General features: G+C 35.4%; 3 protein-coding genes across 5 annotated transcripts; all 3 read right to left on the minus strand.

The window, feature by feature from the left end:
* Nucleotides 1-6,106: 6,106 nt before the first annotated feature.
* On the minus strand, nt 6,107-11,611 carry LOC107840191 (PXMP2/4 family protein 4). The gene is made up of 4 exons (XM_016683967.2): nt 11,097-11,611; nt 7,871-8,099; nt 7,034-7,158; nt 6,107-6,558 (listed from the first exon to the last, which is right to left on the minus strand). The coding sequence occupies exons 1-4, from the start codon at nt 11,427-11,429 to the stop codon at nt 6,475-6,477; spliced, it is 771 nt and encodes a 256-aa protein (XP_016539453.1). The 5' UTR covers nt 11,430-11,611; the 3' UTR covers nt 6,107-6,474.
* Nucleotides 11,612-14,597: 2,986 nt separating this feature from the next.
* LOC107840193 (leucine-rich repeat protein 1) lies at nt 14,598-17,526 on the minus strand. The gene is made up of 7 exons (XM_016683971.2): nt 17,199-17,526; nt 16,844-16,979; nt 16,608-16,679; nt 16,231-16,374; nt 16,062-16,133; nt 15,902-15,973; nt 14,598-14,998 (listed from the first exon to the last, which is right to left on the minus strand). Exons 1-7 carry the CDS (start codon nt 17,275-17,277, stop codon nt 14,917-14,919), a joined length of 657 nt encoding a protein of 218 aa, XP_016539457.1. The 5' UTR covers nt 17,278-17,526; the 3' UTR covers nt 14,598-14,916.
* A 716-nt stretch (nt 17,527-18,242) lies between these two features.
* LOC107840192 (myosin-2) lies at nt 18,243-23,488 on the minus strand. Of its 3 annotated transcripts, none has more exons than XM_047395018.1 (6): nt 23,107-23,460; nt 21,769-21,927; nt 21,506-21,678; nt 18,970-20,906; nt 18,602-18,804; nt 18,243-18,516 (listed from the first exon to the last, which is right to left on the minus strand). In XM_047395018.1, the coding sequence occupies exons 1-6, from the start codon at nt 23,212-23,214 to the stop codon at nt 18,463-18,465; spliced, it is 2,634 nt and encodes an 877-aa protein (XP_047250974.1). In that variant the 5' UTR covers nt 23,215-23,460; the 3' UTR covers nt 18,243-18,462. The 3 variants fall into 3 exon arrangements, with proteins under 3 accessions (XP_047250974.1, XP_047250975.1, XP_016539454.2); XM_047395019.1 differs by having other exon boundaries at nt 18,602-18,657; nt 18,823-20,906; XM_016683968.2 differs by having other exon boundaries at nt 18,602-20,906; nt 23,107-23,488.
* Nucleotides 23,489-23,731: the final 243 nt, after the last annotated feature.

Below are 23,731 nucleotides of genomic sequence, written 5' to 3' on the forward strand. Positions count from 1 at the left end.
GTGTTGGTTTAAAACCGTCAAAGGGAAATAACACAAGAATTCAATTCAAAAGCTAGCCGCTAAAACAGAGATGGAGTTTGAAGAAGAGAATATGCAGAGAGAAAGAGAGAGATTATTTTCTTGTTAAAAGACTGTCTATAATTGATCATCAACTTAGCAACTTAAATAGTTGCTATTACAACTAAAAATAGGACAAAAAAATAACTTACTTCTACCAAAATTAAAATAACTAATTAGTTTTTTACCAAAGATAGGACTCCTAATTTAGCTAGAATTGTACGTAAAAAAACTGGAGAAAAAAGAAAAGAAACGATTGCATTCTTAAAGAAACTTTCAACATTCCTCCTTGCTTTTATGAAATGCAAATTCCAATTTTCTGTCTGAAAATCTCGAATTTGCTGACATCAACTTCAATGCCACCCCGCCCAGCAGCTTTGAGATGACGATCCAAAACTTTTGGGTCTGCGCAGATGACTTGTTGCCCCTTTCGATATTGGATTAACTCTAAGCCCTGAAGAGTGGACAAAATATCTTCTGCCTTGATGGCTATCATGTCACTTACTTCCTTGATAGATATATTGCCCTTGTGCTTTTTCAATATATCCAGAAGCACATGCGTCCAGTAACCCCTATAGCTCAACATTCCTAAGTCGGAAAGTGATCTTTCTGGTGTTCCCACTTTTCCTTCTTTCTTTGAAAGTTCATATGGAAATGCAATTAGGAATTTCCCATAGCCTTTCTTCTGATAAGGTGGAAGTGTCGGAATGCAAGCTAAGTTATAAGACTCTTCTAAATGCTTTTCCTTTGAAAAGTAGCCAACCATATGGCAACCTCGGTCGTCATATTTACAAAGCACATAAAAGAGGAACGGGTTAACATCATAATACAGAGTCTTATGATCAAGAAAAAATTTGGCCAAGTAGCATAGATTTTGCCGATAAACCTTGTTCTTTTTGCCATCAACCTCAAACATTGACAGTGTACCACTTCTATAGATCTCATCACCTGGAGGATGCTTAAGATCACATTTTCTTATGTGCCTCTGAAGCTGCTCTTTGCGCTTCATAAAATTGAGACAAAACTCACAAAAGAACAGTTTCGAACAGTCATTGTATTCTGGAGGAAATGGCGAGAAGTACCACGTTTCAATCTCATATCTTCCAAGTTGTATTGTAGCAATGTTCTTAACTTGTATGAACTCTTCTTGCTCTCGTAAACTGGCTGCATCAAGCTCTTCATGGACCTCGACACGAGTCTTGTCAATTTTATGTTTGTGGTGACATGTCATTTTCAAACTTGTCACCTTATCCTCAACCTTCTCATCCACAACAGTCTCTACCAAATTAATATCAAGCTGTTCAAGTTTAACCCACTCATCAAGTCTCCGGTTGAATTCAGTATAAAATATCAAACTAAAATCCTCAGAGTTGGACGTAAAATCAAAACTTGAACTTTCTGTTTTAACAGACTCATCTTATCTGGATCATCAGGATTAAAGTCATCATCTTCTGATTCTTCAAAGGAAATCCCCAAGATCCCATAATCTTTTGGAGGGGCTTCTACCAGCTCTTCAGATGCAGTAGTAGCAGCTTCCTTGGGATATACTTTCTCCCAGCTGTCAGCGACGGAAAGGTCTGTTCCTTGAAGATCATTAAGCAAGTCAATGCAGTCAACTTTGCAATCGCAACTAGGACAAAGCCAGCCTTCATCACCAGGTGGAATGTCTAAAAAAATGACTCCACACACAACTGGTGAAATCCACGCTCTTCTTTCAATGGATTTAATGAGAAACTTTTGCCTCTCATTTTTACTTTAAATAGGTCTTGTCCATATTCCTCCTTGATCAAGCTGTGTTTATCTTCGAAATACAATTTAAAACCTTTTTCTAATAACTGACCAACACTTAACAAGTTCTGGTCCAAATCGGGTACATAAAGAACATCGGAAATTATTTTAGTGCCCGATTGTGTTTCAATTGTAATGGTTCCAATTCTTTTTGTTGGAATATAACTACCATGGCCGATTCTAACTTTTGTAACTTTAGTAGGGCTCAAATCTTTAAAAAGATATTTATCGCAAGTCATATGATTTGTGCATCCGCTATCGATCAGCCACGACTCGCTTGAGACACTGCTTGTTAAACATGATGCGACAAAGAGTTCATCAACAATTCGAGCCTCTGCATCTTGCTGCTGAGTTTTGTTCTTGTAGATGATCGTTTCATGCCCAAGCTGATTGCACTTACAGCACTTAGCATCAGGCCTCTCCCAAAACTTGAAAGGTGCACGTCCGAGCTTACCGCAATGCTTACTAGGAGGGTAGTTTCCTTTGAAACCACCTGTTTTGTTTTTGTTGTTGTGTGTTGCACCTTATTCATCAGTTGGTTGGTACTTCTTATTTTTCTTCTTCTTAAAACGTCCATCATCGTGATGCTTGCTGGTAAGGCACCTTCGACAACTCCTCCTTGTCTTATAACACGTCGTTGCTCTTGCGCTTGAAAAGCACTTAAGAGCTCTGCAAGTGTGATCTTAGACAAGTCTTTAGTATTTTCTAAGGTTGTTATGGTAGCCTTAAATCTTTCAGGTACCGTTACTAGGATTTTTTCAACGATCCTTGAATCATTGAAAGTGGAACCCAACAATATGATGCGATTTGCTAAATTAAGAAGTCTATCAGAGTACTCCTTTATGGTTTCACTTTTTTTCATCCTTTGCAGCTCAAACTCACGTACCAGATTCATCACTTGCATCCCTGGAATCCTTTCATCTCCTTCATACTCAGTCTTAAGATAATCTCATACCTCTTTCGCTGATTGCAGAGACATGATGCAAGTCAAGATATTAGATGAAACTACAGTAAATAAGCATGCCATTGCCTTTGATTTCCTAGTTTTCCTCTCCTTGTGAGTTTTAATCTGCGCAACCGTTGGATTGTCCGGCAAGGGATCTATCTCGTTTTCATCTTCAACAGCTTCCCATAGATCCAAAGCTTGCAGATATATCCGCATTCTAACTGCCCAGATTTGATAACTTTCTCCATTGAAAGTTGGTGGTGCCATTGAAGAAAAATTTGCTTCTCCGTTCATGGTATCCACTGGATTAGATTGATGCACACACTCACAGGTCCCTTAAGATTAAAGTTCTGATACCAATTGTTGATTTAAAACCATTAAAGGGAAATAACACAAGAATTCAATTTAAAAGCTAGTCGCTAAAACTGAGATGGAGTTTGAAGAAGAAAATATGTAGAGAGACAGAGAGAGATTATTTTCTTGTTAAAAGACGGTGTATAATTGCTCATCAACTTAGCAACTTAAATAGTTTGCTATTACAACTAAAAATAGGACAAAGAAATAACTTACTTCTACCAAAATTAAAATAACTAATTAGTTTCCTACCAAAGATAGGACTCCTAATTTAACTAGGATTGTACGTAAAAAAAATTGGAGAAAAAAGAAAAGAGAAGAAACGGTTGCATTCTTAAAGCAACTTTCAACAGTTTGTCTGATCATTATGTATATACAGTGAGCGTGGAGGCTCAGCTGAAAATGTTGTGATATGGCTCCCCTCAAGTTTGTCTGATCATTATGTATACACACTTAAGTTTGTCTATTTCGTGTACATTGCACAACAGTTGCCTGCCACCTGGTTCAGTTGAATCTACAGAGAAGAAATCTTACTTGTTGCAACAGATGCTGACCTTTATCCCAGCAACTCAGGGAACATCAACCATCTCTTTTTGCATTGCCTAATGCACATACTGAACTGAATCGAATCTTATGATAATATGCCTGAACGCCGAACTGTGCTGAACTTTGTGGATGCACTGATGCAACTATAGTATGCATGAACTGTACTGTACCTATAGGGGTCACAGAGCGATTTAAGGTGTCTGTAAAAACACTGTATATAATTGTTGTAGATTGAGCGTCGTGAGCGTTGCTGAACTTGTAGCATTATCTTCGTCTCTTTGACGTAAATGAATTATACTGGGAGACTTTGATTTCTTCAATAATAAGACTTTCCGTGAATTAAAATCACTATAACTAAGTTCTCTTCGATTGAATTTTAACTTAGATAAGATATTAAATAACTTGGTTTGTTATTATCTAAATCAGTTGACTGAAAACCAAATCAATTAAGTGAAACATTCGGGACCAGCAACGTTTAGAAAAGGCTTATTAATGCTTCGAAGGAGGAGTTCAGTAAATTATCAGAAACAATATTATTGAAAGAAGAAGATTGTTGTAGGCATTAATGTAATTCTCAGGAGAATACACCAAAAGGAATTTTTCGATTCAATGATCCAAATTGATAGAGATCTCGAGATATTACATAATCTCAAATAATACATAACACAAATTGTTTCAATGAAAGAACACACAACAAGCAAAGCTGATAATTTCGGAATTCATACAAACAAATTTTGGCAGAGGAAATGGAAATGCTCCAAATAGGAGGATGAAAATGAGTTAAAAATCAAGGAATGGTGGAAAAATATTGAACAGGAGGATATGATTGTTATCAGTAGGTTGGTGGGGGAGATGGTGATGGCGGTGGGGGTGAAGCATAGGTGGCAGATTCCTCGTACTTTGTAGGTGGTGGGGGTGAGGCATAGGTGGGTGTTTCTTTCTCATAGTTTGTTGGTGGTGGAGGCGAGGCATAGGTGGGTGTTTCTTTCTCATAGTTTGTTGGTGGTGGAGGTGAGTAGTATGATGGTGGTTGTTCATAGGTCTTTGGTGGAGGTGGTGGAGAGTTATAGTAAGGTGGAGGTGGAGACTTATAATTAGTTGGTGACTCCTCGTAATATTTTGGTGGTGGAGGTGGAGGAGATTTGTAGTATGAAGGTGATTTTTCATAATAAGCTGGAGGTGGTGGAGATTTGTAGTACACTGGAGACTTGTAATATTTTGGTGGTGGTGGTGAATTGTAGTATTTAGGAGCAGGAGACTTGTAGTAGTGCTTTGAAGGAGTTGGTGATTTGTAGTACTTAACCAGCGATGGGGACTTGTAGTAGTACTTTGAAGGAGTTGGCGACTTGTAGTAATGCTTTGAAGGAGCAGGTGACTTGTAGTACTTTACCTTGTAATAGTGCTTCGATGGAGCAGGCGACTTGTAGTAATGCTTTGAAGGGGTATGTGACTTATAATACTTCTTTGCAATTGGCGACTTGTAGTAATGCTTTGAAGGAGTAGGTGACTTGTAATAGTTGTGCTTTGAAGGTACAGGTGCTTTGTAGTATTTGTGTGATGGAGAATATTCAGCAGGTTTTTTGTAGTAAGGAGTGGGTACATGATGCTTGTATGGAGATGGTGATTTGTAGTACTTGTTAGAGCTGTAAGAAGGTGTGGGAGAAGTATAGCCATAGGAGTAATCAGCAAAAACAGTGCTGGCTGCTAAGCAAATTGCCAAAGCAGCTGCAAGTAGGGACCATTGCCCCAGCTTCACTAAGCTTCTCATTTTGATATGCAAACAAACTATACTTGGAAAAGAGAGAGAACTAAAACTTTTCTTGCATATTTGAGATGGGAGCTCTAGGTTTTTATACAGCAATGTGACATATTTCTTGATCCCATTTGATGTAATGGCTTCATGGTTACCCACTAAGATGAGAGCAAAGTCCAAATTATTTCTTGATTCCATTTGATGTAATGGCTTCATGGTTACCCACTAAGATGAGAGCAAAGTCCAAATAAAGACTTGGTCAGTACTGGGTAGGAGCCATTCTCTGTTGACAAAAAATGAATACAAAAAGATTAAATACTGTATTAAAATAAGTACAAAGAGGCATATCACAAAGTAGTTAAAAGATTTGACATTTTTTAAACAAAACAGAGAAATGGGCATGTCACATTTAAGTAGCTGAATTTCTGCCACTATAACATGTTATCACATTCCAGTAATTGAATTTTGCCCGCTATAACATTAAAGCACAAACTGTGAATAAAATGCAGCCACCTTTTATTTTATTGGTGGACAAAGGTAAAATTCAGAGGCTTTAGAACGAGAGCAATAGTTTTGTTTCCTTTCATGTTGGATACTTTTGCAAGCTCAATTGGATAATTAGCCAGATTAGAACTATATGCAATCCATGCTGCAAATACATCTTTGATATTCAAAACAAGGTGGTATATTAATAAATTGTGATATATGGTCCTTCTATTCCAAAAAAGTGAGGAGGATACAATTGCAAAATCTTCAAAATTTAATCTATGCCTGCTCTTTTAGGAAAGCTGATAATTTAATATGCGAATTCTGTAACTAGAACTAGGATATTAAAAAAAAGAACCATGATGGTCCGACAAATCTCTTAAATGACACATTCAATGGCCTCTGTGCTTCTGCTGAAGTTCTGCTTCACCAACTAGCATGTCACCGCGATGAAATCACTCCAAAGTCATGCCTCCAGGCTCAACCCAGATTGTTAGCAAGAAGATTATATGAATCGTTAGCAGAGAAGACATGATACAGCTGCTTATACGGTAGAGACTTTTTGTTGGCTTGCCATGTAGGTCAGGTACACATTCCATACGTACGAAAATGTGTTGCTCACGAGCGGCTGTCAATGTAGTAATAACATCTATTAGTTACCTTCTCAAATAGATATACCCATACATTAAATCTGGAAACGGAAAGACAGCCCTCTATAAAAATGAAGGAGAAAAATTCTTTTTTTCTTTTCGTGCCTACTGAGAACTTCATTTTCTTCAAATTGGGAGTTGAGGGATCTGAACCTTAGTTCTTCCGTTGGCAAAGACCGAGGTTCCTGGGCCCAGGGGCAGATGGAATGGAATGTATAATCAATTGGTTCAACTGAACCAACTGTTTTTATTCTGAGCATGTATGCATATTTGAAAAAATACAAAAATATTACTCCTAACAAATATTAAAATCCGAATCCATAATTGCAAATGTATTGGTTCAGTGACAAGAGCAAATTTTTGGACCCATCAAATTTTAAATCCTGAATTTGTCATTGAGCATCCTAAGTTATGTAATGTAAACCTCAGAGGTCGATGAGACTTTGAGCATACCTGTAAATGAACAGGAACAAACTTGAATGTAATGAAATCACATATTGGCCAGTACATAAGACCATTGACAACAGTGGGAACCAAATCACGCTTGAGTCGGGCAACAATCTCTGAACTACTTTCACCTAGGGTAGCAACCAATATAAGGATTAGTGATACCAGCATCAAAAGTTAACGCCCAATGTAATTCAGAAAATAAAAATCAAAGAGTTCGAATAAACACCAAAACTATTGCTAGTTCATTCATATAATAAAGAAGTTTGCAATGCATTCATATTTAGACTTTCGAAAGCATGGTAGATATCCATTAAGGACTAATGACAACAAACAAGTACGAAGGGGAAAGGAGCTGATGCACATCCTAAATATTTGCTGATGAAACTACTAATGAAGCAGCTCGCCATTGAACTGACTGAGATTCTCATGTTGTGTCAACTTTAATCAGATAGATGTTCTTATCTAATCTTAATTTTCTTTTTCTGGTTTTCCATGTCGCTTCTCTTGGTTCATGACCTCTGAGAGTATGCGAAAAAGTCATACATCGTTTAAACACTATCCCTCAAAACACAATTGCACAAAAAGAACAGGTTCTACCTTTAACATTGAGGCGCAAGAATATAATAATTACCCAAGCTCCAGAGTCCTCCATAAATATTTTATTTTTAATGACGCTGAAGTACAGCCTACTATTAGATTTAACTAGAGCAACTCAGAATATCTTAAGCAGGACTCAGTCGTACCTCGTGCTGCAGCATCTTTTATTTTGTTAATGATGCTAAAGTACAGCCTACTATTAGATTTAACTAGAGCAACTCAGAACGTCTAAAGCAGGCGTACCTTGTGCTGCAGCATTCATGGAGAAGAAAATAGAGTTGACTGCAGGGCCATAAATTGTCTGTCCCAAAGCTATTTTTTTAAATGTTGTGATAACATCACGCTTTGGAAGGCTCCTTGACAGAAAATTGAACCAGAAATGAAGAGAAGGTCCAACAATTAGCGCCCCATAGCCAGCCATCCGCAATGTTCGTGTGAGATCATACTGCTCCATCAATGACCCAGCAATTGTCTGCAGAACAGAGTGCAAAGACGAGGGGGGGAAGATTAGAAACATGCCATGATTTAATCCACAGGTGAACCAGAATAGAAAGGTACACTAGAAGAGAGGATGGATAAATAAGACAGGTGAAACACAAATTATGAAAGAGAACCAACAGACTTTGACATTCTATAGTGTTTTCAACAAGATCTACAGGCATTATTTCTACACCATACAATAGCAATGCCTCAATCCCAAGCAAGTTGGGGTTGGCTATAGAAATCATCTCTGACCTTGCCACTCCATTTAATATGGACATTATTACTACACCGTACTACATGAAAAATGAGTCTGACCCCTTCAAGATGTATCCTCCTGATATACAAGTGTAGTACTCTGAAAGGTACAAGGGCCAATTTCTGTCACATTATAGGAATGGAACTGTTCTTCTCCACTCAGCAATACGGACTACTACTAGCTTCCTCTGGAATAAATGCCCGTGACTATAGTTAATCACTTAATCCTACCTAAAGAGAGAATTTCTAACTTGAGCTTTGTAATTATCAAACCATCATTAGTTAAATAAGATTATGCTAACCCTTGATCTTCATCTTATATGATCGTTGCCCTTGAGTTTGCTCACTTATAATTTAAATTCTCCCAGCAGCATCTTACTTTTATTTTAGTATTGTAACTATTCAAATAAATCTCAACATGCAATTTCTCAAATGACAAAGAAGCAAAATCACTCTTTGTCAATTTGTACTAGTTTCTAAGAATTAACAATCCTTTTTACTTCTTCATTATTTGGTGGAATCCGGTTGCTAGAGTAGTCTAAGGCTACACGAACAATCCAGATGCAAATAATTTGAATTTACCGATAAGGGTCATGATGTAAAAGAAACTGGTGCAAATCCCAATTGTCATTCAGTTTTCAGCCGAGAAAGTACTCATGGGAAGGAACACCAAAGTGTCAGATGCAACTATGTGAAGATAATTGTGGAACTTGTGGCTAAAACAACTGAATGCGGCTGAATTGGTCCGTGATTATCTGTTAAGACTCAAAAGACAGGAGTTTATAGGCCACTCCCATACCTTACAATTGCGAATGAACTTGGGGGAAATTCTTACAGTTCTAGCTTGCTTGAAAGTATGTGACGATGAAAATAAGGAATGACATAAACAAGTCTATCAGACGATAATAGCCCCCAGGGTTTGGTCTAGTCGTAAGAGAGCTCTTGTGCATGGTTCGAAACTAGGTGGAAAAATGGGTGAATCCTCCATGGATTCTATAGAAGAAGAGTATACTTCGGTGTTATGAAGTAGTTCTCTAGATATAAAGCTGAGAAGTTAGTTTACATGGAGAATGATTAATCAGTGGAAATAGCGAGCTGGAAGAAGGAAACTAGCTGGTTTTATACTTAATGTACTCATCCCAGCTATGCCTCGAAGATGGATAATCAGTAAGGACCATAAGCAGATTAATTGATGGCTATCTTCCTTTGAGCCTTTGAGACCATGGAAAATAAAATCTTCATTTTTAGGCGGGTTTTCTTCTCCACCACCAACCAAGACGTATGAGAGCAGTATCTGACATTGTTGGGCAGAAATATATGATAGCATTAAACTCGATTACATATACTGATTATTCGTCCACTTCATATGCTTAAACAAAATCATTCTCCGTGTGAAATGACAAGGATTGATTTGTTACTTAAGGAATTCCAAGAAAAGCAATCTATTTAATTTCCTTGATTTCATTCTCATAACTAGATGAGCGCACAACAAGACCACACAAGTTACTCCCTCACCTCACATCATATGTATTTTAACTCAAGTCCATTTCCAAAGGCAGCTCCTTTTATTCTTCAATAATCCATGTTGCAGTGGCACCTCACGAATTTATCAACAAGTCCTATTCTTGTAGAAGCATTCATCACTTGGGTCTACCGAGGACACAGGCCACAAATCAAAGGACAAACAGGAGGAATAGTGTTCAATGTGTAGTTCGAACTTATGGATAATTTTGAATTGTGTATATATGCTAAGCTGAGTGGATTTGGCTGAGACTATAACAGATGTTGGGAAGGTAACGAACCTAAAGTGACACTGGGAAATAAATGACAAGTTTGTTCTGAAATTTATCATTGAAAGATTAAATAAAGGAATGGATATTGGATGGACCATGGCTGTTATATAGCACCTCTATCTGACCAAATAAATGCATTGACATTTAAGAAGCAGACGAGACATCTAAGAGCTCCATGGGGAACCTAGTGTCATCTAGCTACTCCTTTTCTTTCTGGTTGAACAATGGTTTGCGCTATTTCAGCTCTATGTTTATTAGGGCGAAAAAGTATCTAAAGGACGAAAGCAAAAGGGGTCAAGATAATTTGTCTTGTTTGATTAAGAAGTTGAATACACAATACTTCATAATCTCTGCAATTGGAACCCTTTCAAGATTACTTTTTCATCCCAAATTGATGAACAGGCAGCAGTACTGTAAAACTTAATCGTGAATATCCCACCTTATCTCACCCAACAAGGGATTAGGTGGAATAAATAGGTCCAGGGACTATAATCACCAGATATTTTAGTCCCCTTACCAAATGACCCCTCATTAAACCCTTCAAAGCTCAGAACTAGGCATTCAATACGCATGATTATTCATACTATTAATCATTTCTCGTCTAAGTAACATTCAAGGAAGCTTAAAAACTTTCTATTAAGTAAATAAAAGCATTATGCCAAACTTAATCCCGGGATATCCCAGCTTATTCCATCCAACTCGGGATTATTCCCACCTTAGTCCAGGGATTAACACGACTATAATCACCGGATAACTTAGCGTGCGTACCAAATGATACCCGGATAATTACATCTCTAGAACTTTTCAAAGCTCAGAACTCAGCATACAATATTTTCATCTAGGTAACTTTCAAAGGAGCTTAAAACCTTTGTATAAAGTAAAAAAAAGACAGAAGCATTACGAGCAATTTCCAGAGAAATAAAAGACTCCTTTTTTACCTGAGAGGAAAAATCAGCGGCGGTAAGAATAAGGCAGCAAGTGATACTCTTGGTGAGAATGGGTCTGGAGTTGAGCATTTGCAAGTACCATCCCACTAAGCCAACTTTGGAAGCAGAAGAAGAGGAAACCCCAGAAAAGGAAGCAAGAAAACTGGGATTTGACAACTCAAGCTCCTTAGTTTTCCTGTAAGAAGAATGAGGCAATCGTGAATAAACTTTAGAATGTTGAACAATATGGTTCTTGATGTTCCAATGTTCAATGGAAGGTCTTCTCCATAGATGGTGCAATGAATGGTGGGTTTTACAACCATTTCTGAGGAAAAAAGCACACATCTTTTTGGAAAAATGGAGAAAACCCAGGTCTTTTACTTGTCAGTCGGAACACACAGAAGTTGGACGGACTGCTTCACAACTTTCAGCCGCCAATAAATAGGAGCAAAGTGTACAAGACAATCAAATGTGGTTTACTTGCCTAATTTCCATCCACGTGTACACTCCTATTAACAATGCTGCTCCTCCATTTATACCATACACTACTCCTCTAAATCTTTATTTGTTCACCTTTTTTGTTTTATATATTTATTCAATTTATTAAATCATAATAATTTATTTACTTTTATAAATTTTATATTTAATATTAAATACAATTCAATTATTTAATATATTCTTTTATATTTAAAAAATAATATGATAAAATTATTTATACTTTTTAATTTTTGTGTCAATAATTAACAAATAGATAAGTAAAGATGAACAAAACATATTTTATTTGAACACCCTTTAATAAATTATTTATTTTTAAAAAATTGAAAATAATTTTATCTAAATTGTGGTCAAAATATCAAACAAAATCACAATTCAAAAGGATTGCCTATAAAAAAAATGAAAGGAGTAATATTTTGCTTTTTTCAACATATATTATTATGAGTACTAATTTGGAGAACTTTTAGCTTCATCTTTTTTCCAAAAGAAATTTTAGCACTTGATTTTTTATTTTTGGAAAATTAGAGTTACTACTGTTTCACATTATTTTATTTAAGAAAAGGAAAAAAAAAAAGCCATTTAAAAGGAGGAAATAAAGCCTTTTGTCCTATTATAAATGAATTTAAAAAAAAATATTTTCATATCTCTGCATAAAAAATAAAATAAAAATACCTCCTCAAAAAGTCATAAATTAAAAAATAACGAGTTATGACTTTATTTAATAACATATTAAATACCTCATTCTGAAAGCGATTATAATAATAACATATTATAACCTCATTCTGAAAGCGATTTTAAAATATATATATTTAATATTTAAATTGAAAATCTCTAGTGGAATTTAGTGACAATTTAATTAGCGCCGGGAGTAGAGAAAGTTGGGTTACATGCCGAATTGCATTGAAAGTTTGTGAAGGAATTTATTTATTTACTCACAATTTAATTAGCGCGGCCTCTACACAAAGTTGGCTCACATGCCGAATTGCATTGAAAGGTTTCCAGCGCTTTTAAGTTTTATAAGCCACGTCAGCAGCAACTTTTTGACACGATTACGTACTTCCATCCTCCTTGAAACACGTGTCCCGGAGTTCCAACAAACTTTGCGCTTTTTCTTTATCAGTCCTCTATGTTTTGAATATTTCTAGGATGACCCCGCGTACTTTAAGTTTAGCTTCACTTCACTCTTCATGTTCCAAACTGCCCCACTTTCAAGAGTTATTTTACATTTTTTGTCGACAATATTTTCTGCTTTAGTTTTTCTGGGACTGGTAAGGGGTAACATATGAATCTTGTTTTGTGATTTATGATATGATTTTTTTTAAATAAGTACCCAACTCTGTTACTAGTACTTTCTCCCTTTTATTTTAGTTAATGTTTAGTGACTTAAATGCTCTTTTAAGAAAATATTAGTTTAAGTGTATGTATCTATCTCATTTTATTGAATTCAAATGTTACACTAAATAGGATATTTATTTAAATAATAAAGATGAATACAATAATTAAATTCAATATCTTTTGGAGGATTTATTTAATTAAACTTAATCTTTACCAAAAAAAATTTATCAAAGTCGATCGATATTCATCTGCCACCTGCAAACTACAATAAAATAATATGATAATAGAGACATTAAAACAATATAATTAAATCTAACATTTACACACAAAAAAAATTCAAAACCGTCTGACACTCATCTACCACCCGTAAACTATAACAAAACAATACGATAATAAAGATATCAAAATAATACAATTAAACTTTACCTTTACACAAAAAAATTTATCAAAACAAAGATATAAAAATAATACAATTAAACCTAACCTTTACCTAAAAAGGTTCCTCAAAGCTGACCGGCATTCGTCTACCACCTATAAATTCATGTACGACCTATAAATTACAATAAAATAATACAATAGTGATCACAAAACTTAAGTAAATCAATTTCTTCTCTAGTTTAACGTACATTTCAATATTTATAGAAGTATTTCCTTGTCCTATTTTAGGAGTATTTTTTTAATTGATCACTACAAAGGAAAACATTAATTGATTCTCATTCCATGTATTTTAGGAGTCCCATATATTTTAGGAGTCTAGTTAATATGATAAAATAATTAAATAATAAATTTAAAAAATAGTAAAAAGACAGTTTTCTCTAAAAGAAACCTTTTAATGAAGGATAAAAAATTCAAATCACTTTTCTAAGGGTTTCACACTTTTAATGTATTATTGATTATAGATATAGATATAGATATAGATTATAGATTGTAGATTTATTAGGTATTTATTTTATCAAATTAGTTTTATTAATTATACTTTAAAATATAAATTTGAGTATATATACTTGTTTATTCATTTAATAATAGGAGTGGTATCAAAAGAACATACTCACTCCATCCATCTTTACTTGACCACTTTTTTATTTTATGATGTTCAATAATACTTGTCTAGTTCATAGAATCAATGGATACTTTATCTATTTCTATCAATTTTACTCTTAACATTAATTACAATTCATTATCTAATGTATTTTTCAAAGCATTAAATTATTAAATTCAACGGATAATATGATAAAATTATCTCTATTATTCACCGCTTTTTAATTCCTGTGCCAATAGAAAAGTGTACAAGTAAAGTAAAGATGTACAAAGATGATAGTAAAATTCTCTTGATTTCAAAGGGACAACTAAATTAAAAGAAATATTTTTAGAAAGAGGATCAATTAAAATAAAATGAAGGAAATATACATTTTGTGTCATTATTTAATGATAAATATAGTATTGAAAAGACATAATAAATTTATTTTGATTTTATAAATTGAACAACTAAATTTTAAAAAGTATTTTTACCAAGAACGGCAACTAAAACGAAACGGATGCATTTTGATCGATTATAGGTTGGTCTGTTTAACAATAAGAAATATTTATGTTTCTTCCATCCCACTTAAACCAATTTTACGGTACGCAACGTAAGAATCTATTAGGAACAATCTCTTTACGTAAGAATCTATTAGGAACAATCTCTTTAACTCACAAAAGATAGAGGTAAAATCCGATAACACTCCACCCTCCTCACATTCACTTATGATATGCATAATGCTGCTGTTATTGGCACAAGGGTATACATAATTAAGCTTTGATTTGCCCATCTAATACTTAATGAACTCAGTTAGACAGCACATTTTCTGCTGCCAAGTTATGATGAAAGCTTAGTGATGGTTTTAAAGAACCTTATACATGCTAGCTGGTCCTAACATGAAGTGCATTCGACCTGAGGTTTAATTTCAATAACACTGTCAAACTACATATATGTTGTAACAATCTTCTGAAGGTTGATGTCAAACTACACTTGGACCTCTTTGCATCCAAAGTCGTAGGGCACTAGTCCTTTCAGCTCAGGTCCATTGAGTCTGTTGTGTGCAAAACTGAAACAAGCGGAATGTTATTAGGTCTCACAGCACAAATTTTGTATCATGATCATGTCTAACCAGAGTGTATTGATTGCTCATTTTACTATAATTTGTAGAACTACTAACATAACACAACATTAGGGGTGGAAATGAATTTACCGTTGAATCGACATGTAGTGTTAAATGGTCCCAACATAAACGTTACTCAGGACAGCACCTTTTTCTTTTCTGTTTTGGAGTTCGGATTTTGATTTTGTGGTTCCGATTATAGCACAAAATGACAGATTCAATGAATTGGAACACTTGAGGCCGTACTAGACCAGTGAATAGTTTCCAAGACTCTTACTATTGTTTGAGCATCAACACCATATAACAATTTGAGGGCATATAGTGGATGTTGAGGTATGGACTGCATACATCTTACCTTCCCCTGACCTCACTATGTGGGAATACACTGGGTTTGTTGTTGTTGTTGATAGTGGATGTGGGATTTACAGGCTAGGCAGACACCAAAAGTGTAGTTGCAAATTGCACCAACAAGCATATGAGGTTCATTAATCGCTAGCTATCAACCAAAGTCACCAACTACTAACTAATGACCTTTTCTTTTCAACAACTACTAACTAATGACTTGACGGAACTTAATTTTTGCAATAGGTAGGATCAAGCTCAATAATGCAAGGCTGTGCATTCAGAACCTGTGCCTATGAACCTTAAAGCACATTTTAAGCATGATGCAACCGGTCATTCAATAGAATTCTTCTCCCCTGAGTAAAACAGTTACAGAATGAAGCTCAAAGAAACTTTCACCAATAAATTGGGCATTAATGAACCAGTACCATATCAAGGGATGGTTAGATCATCAGCAAAAATGTGAGCAATTTTCAAGAAGGAAGAAAAAATGACAAGAGTGAATACCCTTCCATAGGAAAGCTTCCAAAGGGTCCATCAGCAGGGATTGTTCCACAAAGATCGTTGTGAGAAACATCACTGCAGCAATGCGATTAAAAAATTCACTCAAGCAGAAATCAACACCATATGAAGGTAATAACAGCAGATATAAATTTCAGAAACTTACAATACTTTAAGGTTGGGGAGGGTCGTAAGTTCCCTTGGAATCGAACCAGTTAGTTTGTTGTCATTTAACCGTCTGTAGTCATAACATGAAAAAGATTCAATGATCTTTATAACATCAAATATCAGCTCAAAATTGTCAAACTCACGAATCATTCCATACGAATACTTACAAAAATCTAAGAGACTTTAATTTAGCAAAAGACTTTGGAATGTTGCCTTCAAATTTGTTGCCATATAGGTCCATGCTAACAAGATTTTCCAGATTACCCAATTCCTTTGGAATTTTACCTTCAATGTTGTTACTATAAAGTTCCCTGCAATTCAGGATAAAGTTTGTCCGTTACCTTCAAAGACAACACATAGATAGACTTGCAAGTAAAGTAAGCACACAAAATCAATCTAAACATATATCTTTGTCTAAAAAACGCCCCCTTTTTATATTACTTTTCCGTTACTTTTTCCACGGTTTCAGTACATCCAACAGGAGATACACTAATCTGAGACAAGAAACAAAAAAACAAGAAAAGAGATAAACAAAGAAAAATACAAGTACTGTAGATTCTTCAGTTCACCAAGCTCTGGTCCTAAACTTCCAGAAATATTAGTATTGCCCAAATCCCTGCAAATTCCAAAGATCAAAAAAATAAATCCATAAGAATTGCCAATTACAACAATAACAACATAATCAATATAATCCAACAAGTGGGGTCTGGGGAGGCCCGAGTATATGCAGACTTAACCTCTACCTAATCAAAGGAAAAAGAAACGGATAGAACATCTTACAGGCGAATAACATGATTACTATCTGAGTCACAGGTAACATGGAACCAGGTACAAGGATTTACAAGTGTAGGATCCCAACTCTGTAGAACATTTTTTGGGTCAGAAAGTCTGCTTCTTAAAGCATGTAGAGCATTCCCTGGAAAAACAAAACAAACACGAAAAAGGATTTTGAGTAAGAGGGTCCATAACAAGATTGAACCTTTTTCTTTCCTTAACATAACTACTGTGTCCATTTCCAAGATTTAAAATCAAATGGTAACAGAAAGCTGAAATTTTTAAAACCTAAGAAAGGCAAATAAAAAAGAAAAAAGAAAACATGAGAAAGTTAAATTAGCTTAAGTTGAGTGAAATTCACCTTCAGAATTGGTGGAGAAGACAGGAGAAATACAAAGAATGACTTGGAACAAGAAGAGAAAGGAGGAAGGAAAAGCCATTGAGAGAAAATGGAAGTGAAAAGTCAAGTAAGCAATAGGCCAAAAGAAGAAAGTACATGTAGTAGTGGTAGAACCAATAGTAGTCTGTTGGTTGTTATATAAGAGGTAGGGGTCAAGTCAAATTTGGAAGCAGTAATATTGTTGGGTGTTTGTACTACTTTGTACTGTGTAAGAGTAAATGGGACCAGTATTCTCTGTTGTTCACACAGTGTGAATCACACTATCATTGTGAGATTTTCCGTAAGGACTATGTGGTTTTTCTCAACTCTCAACTGAATTATTTGTTTGTGTATCAAATTCCAAACCACAAAATTAAAGGGATTCCGTTACCTTTTTACTTTTACTAATTTTGTTTATTTATCAGTCTAACTATTTCGTAGTTCAAGGTTTTTACCGATTCCACTCGTTTTAATTTATCTTGGATAAGATTAATAAAGAGTAAAAGTATCTCTATCGAGCTCAAATTCAAGATTCTTCTTAATTAATTCTGAAGAGATCTCAACTTTTTTTTTTTTTTTATTGGGTCCCTTCACATGTTTGTGGGGCGCAATTTGTAAGATAAGTGTGTCATGTAATATTTGATCTCACTATAATTCAAATTTATAGTGAAGATTACAAGTTCCTTGAGATAATTACCTCTACATGATTTTAGGTTTACTTCATTTTTAATTGGCTAATATATTTTGGATGTCGTCGCATAAAATTATTGCCAAAATTATCTGCAATTATTTCAAGTACTTTGGTTATGTATATTTTCTTCCTAATATTGACTAAAATGCTTTCTTAGCTCTCTCATAATCATAGAAGGAATTTAGACAAGCAATATGTACACAAATTTGCAGCAGTCTTCTTTAAATTACAACCTTCAGTGACACATTTGTAAGAGAAATAAATAAAATAGCATTCTGACTATATTTACCTTAGAAGAACCCAAAATCTCACACGAGATCACTATACAAAAAAGAGAAATAAAATAGCATTCTAATCATATTTACTTCAAAAAGGATCTATCTCATACGAGATCACTATACAAGTAATGAAGAAATATTCAGAAGTTCAGTTGGTTGTTGTCACGTTGACCAACCGAAAGCATGGGAGGGAAAAAAAAACAAAGAATTTACATGTTTCAAATCTAAAACATATCATAGTTTTCATAGATTCAAGAAAGTGAAATGCCTCATAATTTCACGCCTCCACGGTTCCCTTCCTCTCCTCCTCTTCAGCTTTTAGCCAGGCAGCCTATAAGGGAAACACGAGAAAAGTCATGAGAAGTAGAAAAAGAACAACAATATAAGATGATCTAGGATAAAGATAATACACTTGCCTTGTCTCTCTGAAGTCTAGACATATGAGGACGCAAAGAGTTCCCAAGACTTAAGCCTCCCCAAGCTTCTTGCAACTCCCTCTCCCTTGTCGCTTTCCGAGAAATTGAATGTCTTATCTGATCATCGTCCCCGGGCTGACTAGCAGCCATCTTTTCTCTCTCAAGTCTAGACTTGTGTTTCACCAAAATCTGATCCAAACTGGCTTTCCCAAGACTTAAGCCTCCCCAAGCTTCTTGCAACTCCCTCTCCCTTGTAGCTTTCCGAGAAGTTGAATCTCTTATCTGATAATCATCCTCGGGCTGACTAGCAGCCATCTTTTCTCTCTCAAGTCTAGACTTGTGTTTCACCAAAATCTGATCCAAACTGCCTTCACTGTGCTGCAATTGTTTAGCACTTGTGTCCCTTTTCTTTACATTCATCAAATTGTCTTCTTCCTTTGCATGAAAGGACATTTTCTCTTTTTCAAGCTTTGAAACATGCTTCACTAAAATCTTATCCAAACCTTCGCTATCCGTGGCACTATTAGCTTCAAACTTTCTTTGAGTCCTTTGGAAACGGCAAACTGGCTTTACTATAATATTGTCCAGACTATCCGGTGATTCTTTGTTTTCAACCTCGATTGATAATGTGTCTGCTGACTTTGACGGATGTTCTCCGTTACAAGAATTTCCTACCGTACTTGTATCATGATTTACATTCTGGTCAACATTTTCTTTTCCTACCAGCGAGGTAGTCTCGGACACATTTGCAGTCGAGTCTGCAGTGTTCTCCCTACTTTTTGCTTCTTGAACTTCCCTTTCAAGTCTGGTCATAGGTTTCACCAGATAATCTTCTAAACTGGGAACTTCTATTTCATGTTTCTTTTTTTGACCAGTTGCAACAGTTCCCAATCTTTTCGAGTTCTTACCCTCAATTTCACCAAGTTTTTCATTCTTCCTCTTGGCCTCTTCAATATCTTTCTCAAGCTTCGAGGAGTGCTTAACCAGCACGCTGCTCAAGTCAGGAAGCTCAGATGAAAGCACATTGCTATTTGAAGCTTTACACTTCGTTTTTAACAACATTTCGGAGTTGTTCTTGGCCTCTTCAATTTCCTTCTCAAATTTGGAAGAAGAAGGCTTCTTGAGAATACTTGCTAGGTCATGGCCTGAATTTGTGTGGTATTCCGAATGAACCAATGTATCACCAGATTTATCTTGCCTTTGTTCACTTCTTTCCTTGGCTTCAGTCCTGGCATTTTTGGCTTCTAATACCTCCCTTTCTAGTCTCGTTAATCGCTTCACCAGAAACTTATCCAAGCTTGGAACCTCAGACGAATGCACATTGCTATTTGAAACTTTAGACTTGGTTTTTAACAATGTTTCGGAGTTGTTCTTTGCCTCTTCAATTTCCTTCTCTAACTTTGAAGAGGCAGATTTATCTTGCCTTTGTTCACTTTTCTTGAGAATACTAGCCAGATCATGGCCTGAATGTGCGTGGTGGTCTTCTGAAAGAACCTTATCAGCAGATTTATCTTGACTTTGTTCACTTCTTTCCCCAGATTCACTCCTGGCATTTTTGGCTTCTAATACATCCCTTTCAAATCTCGTTAACCGCTTAACCAGAAACTTATCCAGGCTTGGAAGTTCCTCAGCTGTCTTACTTTTCTTTCCATCCAAATTATAGCCCTTAACTGCTACCTCTCCAACAGCAGCAGAACCTGAAATGTGTGGTTTGCTGTTTTCGGCTTCAGCTAGAGCAGCATTCAATCCACACGTTGCAACTATAGTGGCAAGAGATGCAAGCTCATCTTCTTGCAAACATCTAAGCCTTTCCAGCATCATTTCCACGAGATTGGGCATATTAAACTTTTCATATGCTTGCTTCTTTTTATATTTCCTTTCCTTTACCCCAACAGGTTCTGTCTCTAAATCTGCGACTTCAGAAGCCGTATCTGATTCACATTCTGAAGAGAACTCAGACACTTCTTGATGATTATCGTCTGTTTCAGGGTTCTGGCTTATTCTGTGCAGCAGTTCCTTGACTTCATCTTTGTTCATGGAAGGGCAATTAGCAAGCTTACGAAGGGCAGCCTTAACTGCACTTGCTACTTGTTTATCCACCTCAAATGCAGTTTCAAACGATGTTCTAACAGTATGAGTGGTGGGTCCTCCTTCTCTTGCCGGTGACTTTTCTATTTTGTAATGCTTTCGTGAGCAATCAGGAATGTCAAACAAGATTACTCCAATAGCTGTTGCAGCTTCAAAAGCTTCTGCAGAAAAATTTTCCGCCTTTATCAGCAATTGTTCTGCTTCTTTACAATCAATCCTGTATGACAGATACAGAAAACTACGTTTTAGACTAACATATGAACAAAACTCTATTCAATCAATCAACTATATCTCATCACAAACACGTTACTATTGGCTATATATAAATTTTATATACCCAATTCACGCATTTCACTCCAATATCCCAACCACAAACAAGTTACTATTGCCTATATTAAATTCACAATCTAATTTGCGCATTTCGCTCCAATACCAAATAATTAGCAAATCAATTTACTAAAATTCACACCTATGCTTATACAAACATACACAAGTCTCCAACCAAAACAACATACATCCTAGAGGATCAGCCTCAACACGTTCAACCCCTATATTTACAATTAGCAAGAACCTGCAGCATAAGGAAATTAAAAAAAAAAAAACTTCAAATACAGAATACCACTAGTGGATCGTCAATCTCCAGATGTAACATTAAGTTTAACAACAACTAAACAATAATGAACATTAATGCTCACTAGCATAAGTAATTTAAAAACTGTTTCAAATATAGTATATCACTAGTGGAACCTCAATCTCTGGATCTAACATAAGTGTAACAACAACACTAAAGACAAAAATGAAGATAAGAATGCTCACCTGGCTGCTTGAAGTATTCGGCACCATGATGCTTCAATCAGTGCAGCCTTCCGTGTTTCCACAGCTCTTTGAGCAGCTTCTCTTACTGCTATTTTTTCTCTCAGAACTCTACAATAATGGGGATTAGCATCCCCCAATGTCTCATCAAGGGTTGAGTTCATTCCATCCACTTCCTGGAATTTCATACAAGGCCAGCAACACTATCAGTACATCTATTGACAATTGAAAAAAAAAAAAAAGAATGCACAAGCATATAAATATACCTGGAGCATTTTTATTTTCCTCTTCAAATAGGAATCCACTTTCTTGCGAGGGAACCAATTCAGAGGCGAAGTTTTGCGATGAGGTGGCTTTCTAATTTGTGATCCAGATTTGTTTAAAGAAACTAAATTTGACTGTCCACCTTCCTTCACGGCTTTAGCCTGCACTACTCCAAAACACAAAATGAAAAACCAAAATTGGAAACCACCAATTAAAGCAAACATCTAATAAATATTTCAAAGCAACTAGATTCGACTAGCCACCTTCTTTGATTGCCTTGTTCAGCACTATCTGGAAACAAGACGAAATACTACCAACGTTAGGCAATACACCAATCAAAGTGAACGGTTATGTGATTTTGCTTGAAGTAACAAAATTTTATTGTTGACCTTCATTTCCTTGTTGTGCACTCCTAGAAAACAAGAACATACCCGGTGCAGTCCCACAAAGTGGGGTTTGGAGAGGGTAGAGTATACGCAAATCTTACCTCTACCTCACTGGTAGAGAGGCCGTTTTCGATAAACCCTCGTCTCAAGACAAAACAATCTAGTAAAAGACGTAATGGAAGTACAAGAGACAATAAATAGTAACAAAAAACAAATATTATCAGAACAATACTACAACAAAATAATACAACACATATTAACAGAAATCGAAAAACAAGAAACTACAAGAGTAATACTACGACTACTAGTAAAGGCAACAAGACAATGCACTCCTACATACTAGTATGAACACACTCCTACCTTACTAACTTTCTACCCTAATCCGTGTCCTCCACACCTTCCTATCTAAGGTCATGAACAAAAGAAATTTACACCTTTTAAAGTGCAGGGAAACTTACATTTCACAACACTTAGTTAGCAACTGATTTAATTTAACTCTCATACATACTCAATGATAATGAAGTTTTAGTTTTGTCATTACCGTTACACACCCAGTCACAAAATCATATTTTTTTTAAACCAATTCGCTAAAGGATAGATGACAATCAAGATTAAAACAAAAACAAGAACAACAACATACCCAATATAGTCCCTAGAGTGTACGCAGACCTTACCACTACCTTGTCAAGTCGAGAGGCTATTTCGTAACGCCCCTAGGCCAAAATCAAAGATATTGAAGTTTGCATTTTGTCATTACCAGTATACCCACTCACAAAATCATATTTTTGTTTAAAATCAAGATTAACATGCGGGGATCAAATTACTTTCTTTTTTCCCTAATTAAGACCAAGGTTTTTTTTTTTTTTCTTTTTTGGGAATACCCGAAAATCAAAGAGACTCACCCATCTAAGAAACGTAAGCAAACTGAAAAAGTAAAGAATGGATAATGGGTACCTTTCCAAGTTTGGAAGTAGCCGTTGTAGAAGCGGCAGTAGGACTGTTCATACTTTCGTTGGCCGGCTTCTTTTCAATACAACCCATATCAAAACAACCCAAATCCATTCTCCAAAATAATAACAATTGATGGAAATTACAATCTTTTTCTGTATACTCGTACAATTTAAAAAGCAATCAGTCAAAGGGATGCCTCAACAGTTACTGAAATCAATGGAGTAATTATTAGCGTTTCTTGAATCTGAATTGAAGAAATTTGTGTTCTGATTCTCAAAAGAGAAAGAGAGAGTGTATTGCTTTTGAGTGAAAAAAAAAAAAAAAACTATCCGTTACAATCGATCCTTTCGCTCCCAACGGTCTTTTTTTTATATAGATTTTTTTTTTTTGTTCACTTATTAATTGTCATCTAAACAAATAAATAAATGGATACTCCTTAATAATAAATGAGAAGAGTGTGAGATTAGTGTTACAATTTCATAGTGGTTGTAATTTTCATTAATTTGCAACTATTCAGATTTCACTAATAGATTGTTTTTTTTTTTTATTTATAAAGCGATTTTTTGATCAAATATCTAATCAAGATACAATGATATATAAATTAAAAAAATTATTTAATCGAATTAAT

The sequence above is a fragment of the Capsicum annuum genome, chromosome 8, assembly GCF_002878395.1.
Source record: "Capsicum annuum cultivar UCD-10X-F1 chromosome 8, UCD10Xv1.1, whole genome shotgun sequence".
Taxonomy (NCBI): domain Eukaryota; kingdom Viridiplantae; phylum Streptophyta; class Magnoliopsida; order Solanales; family Solanaceae; genus Capsicum; species Capsicum annuum.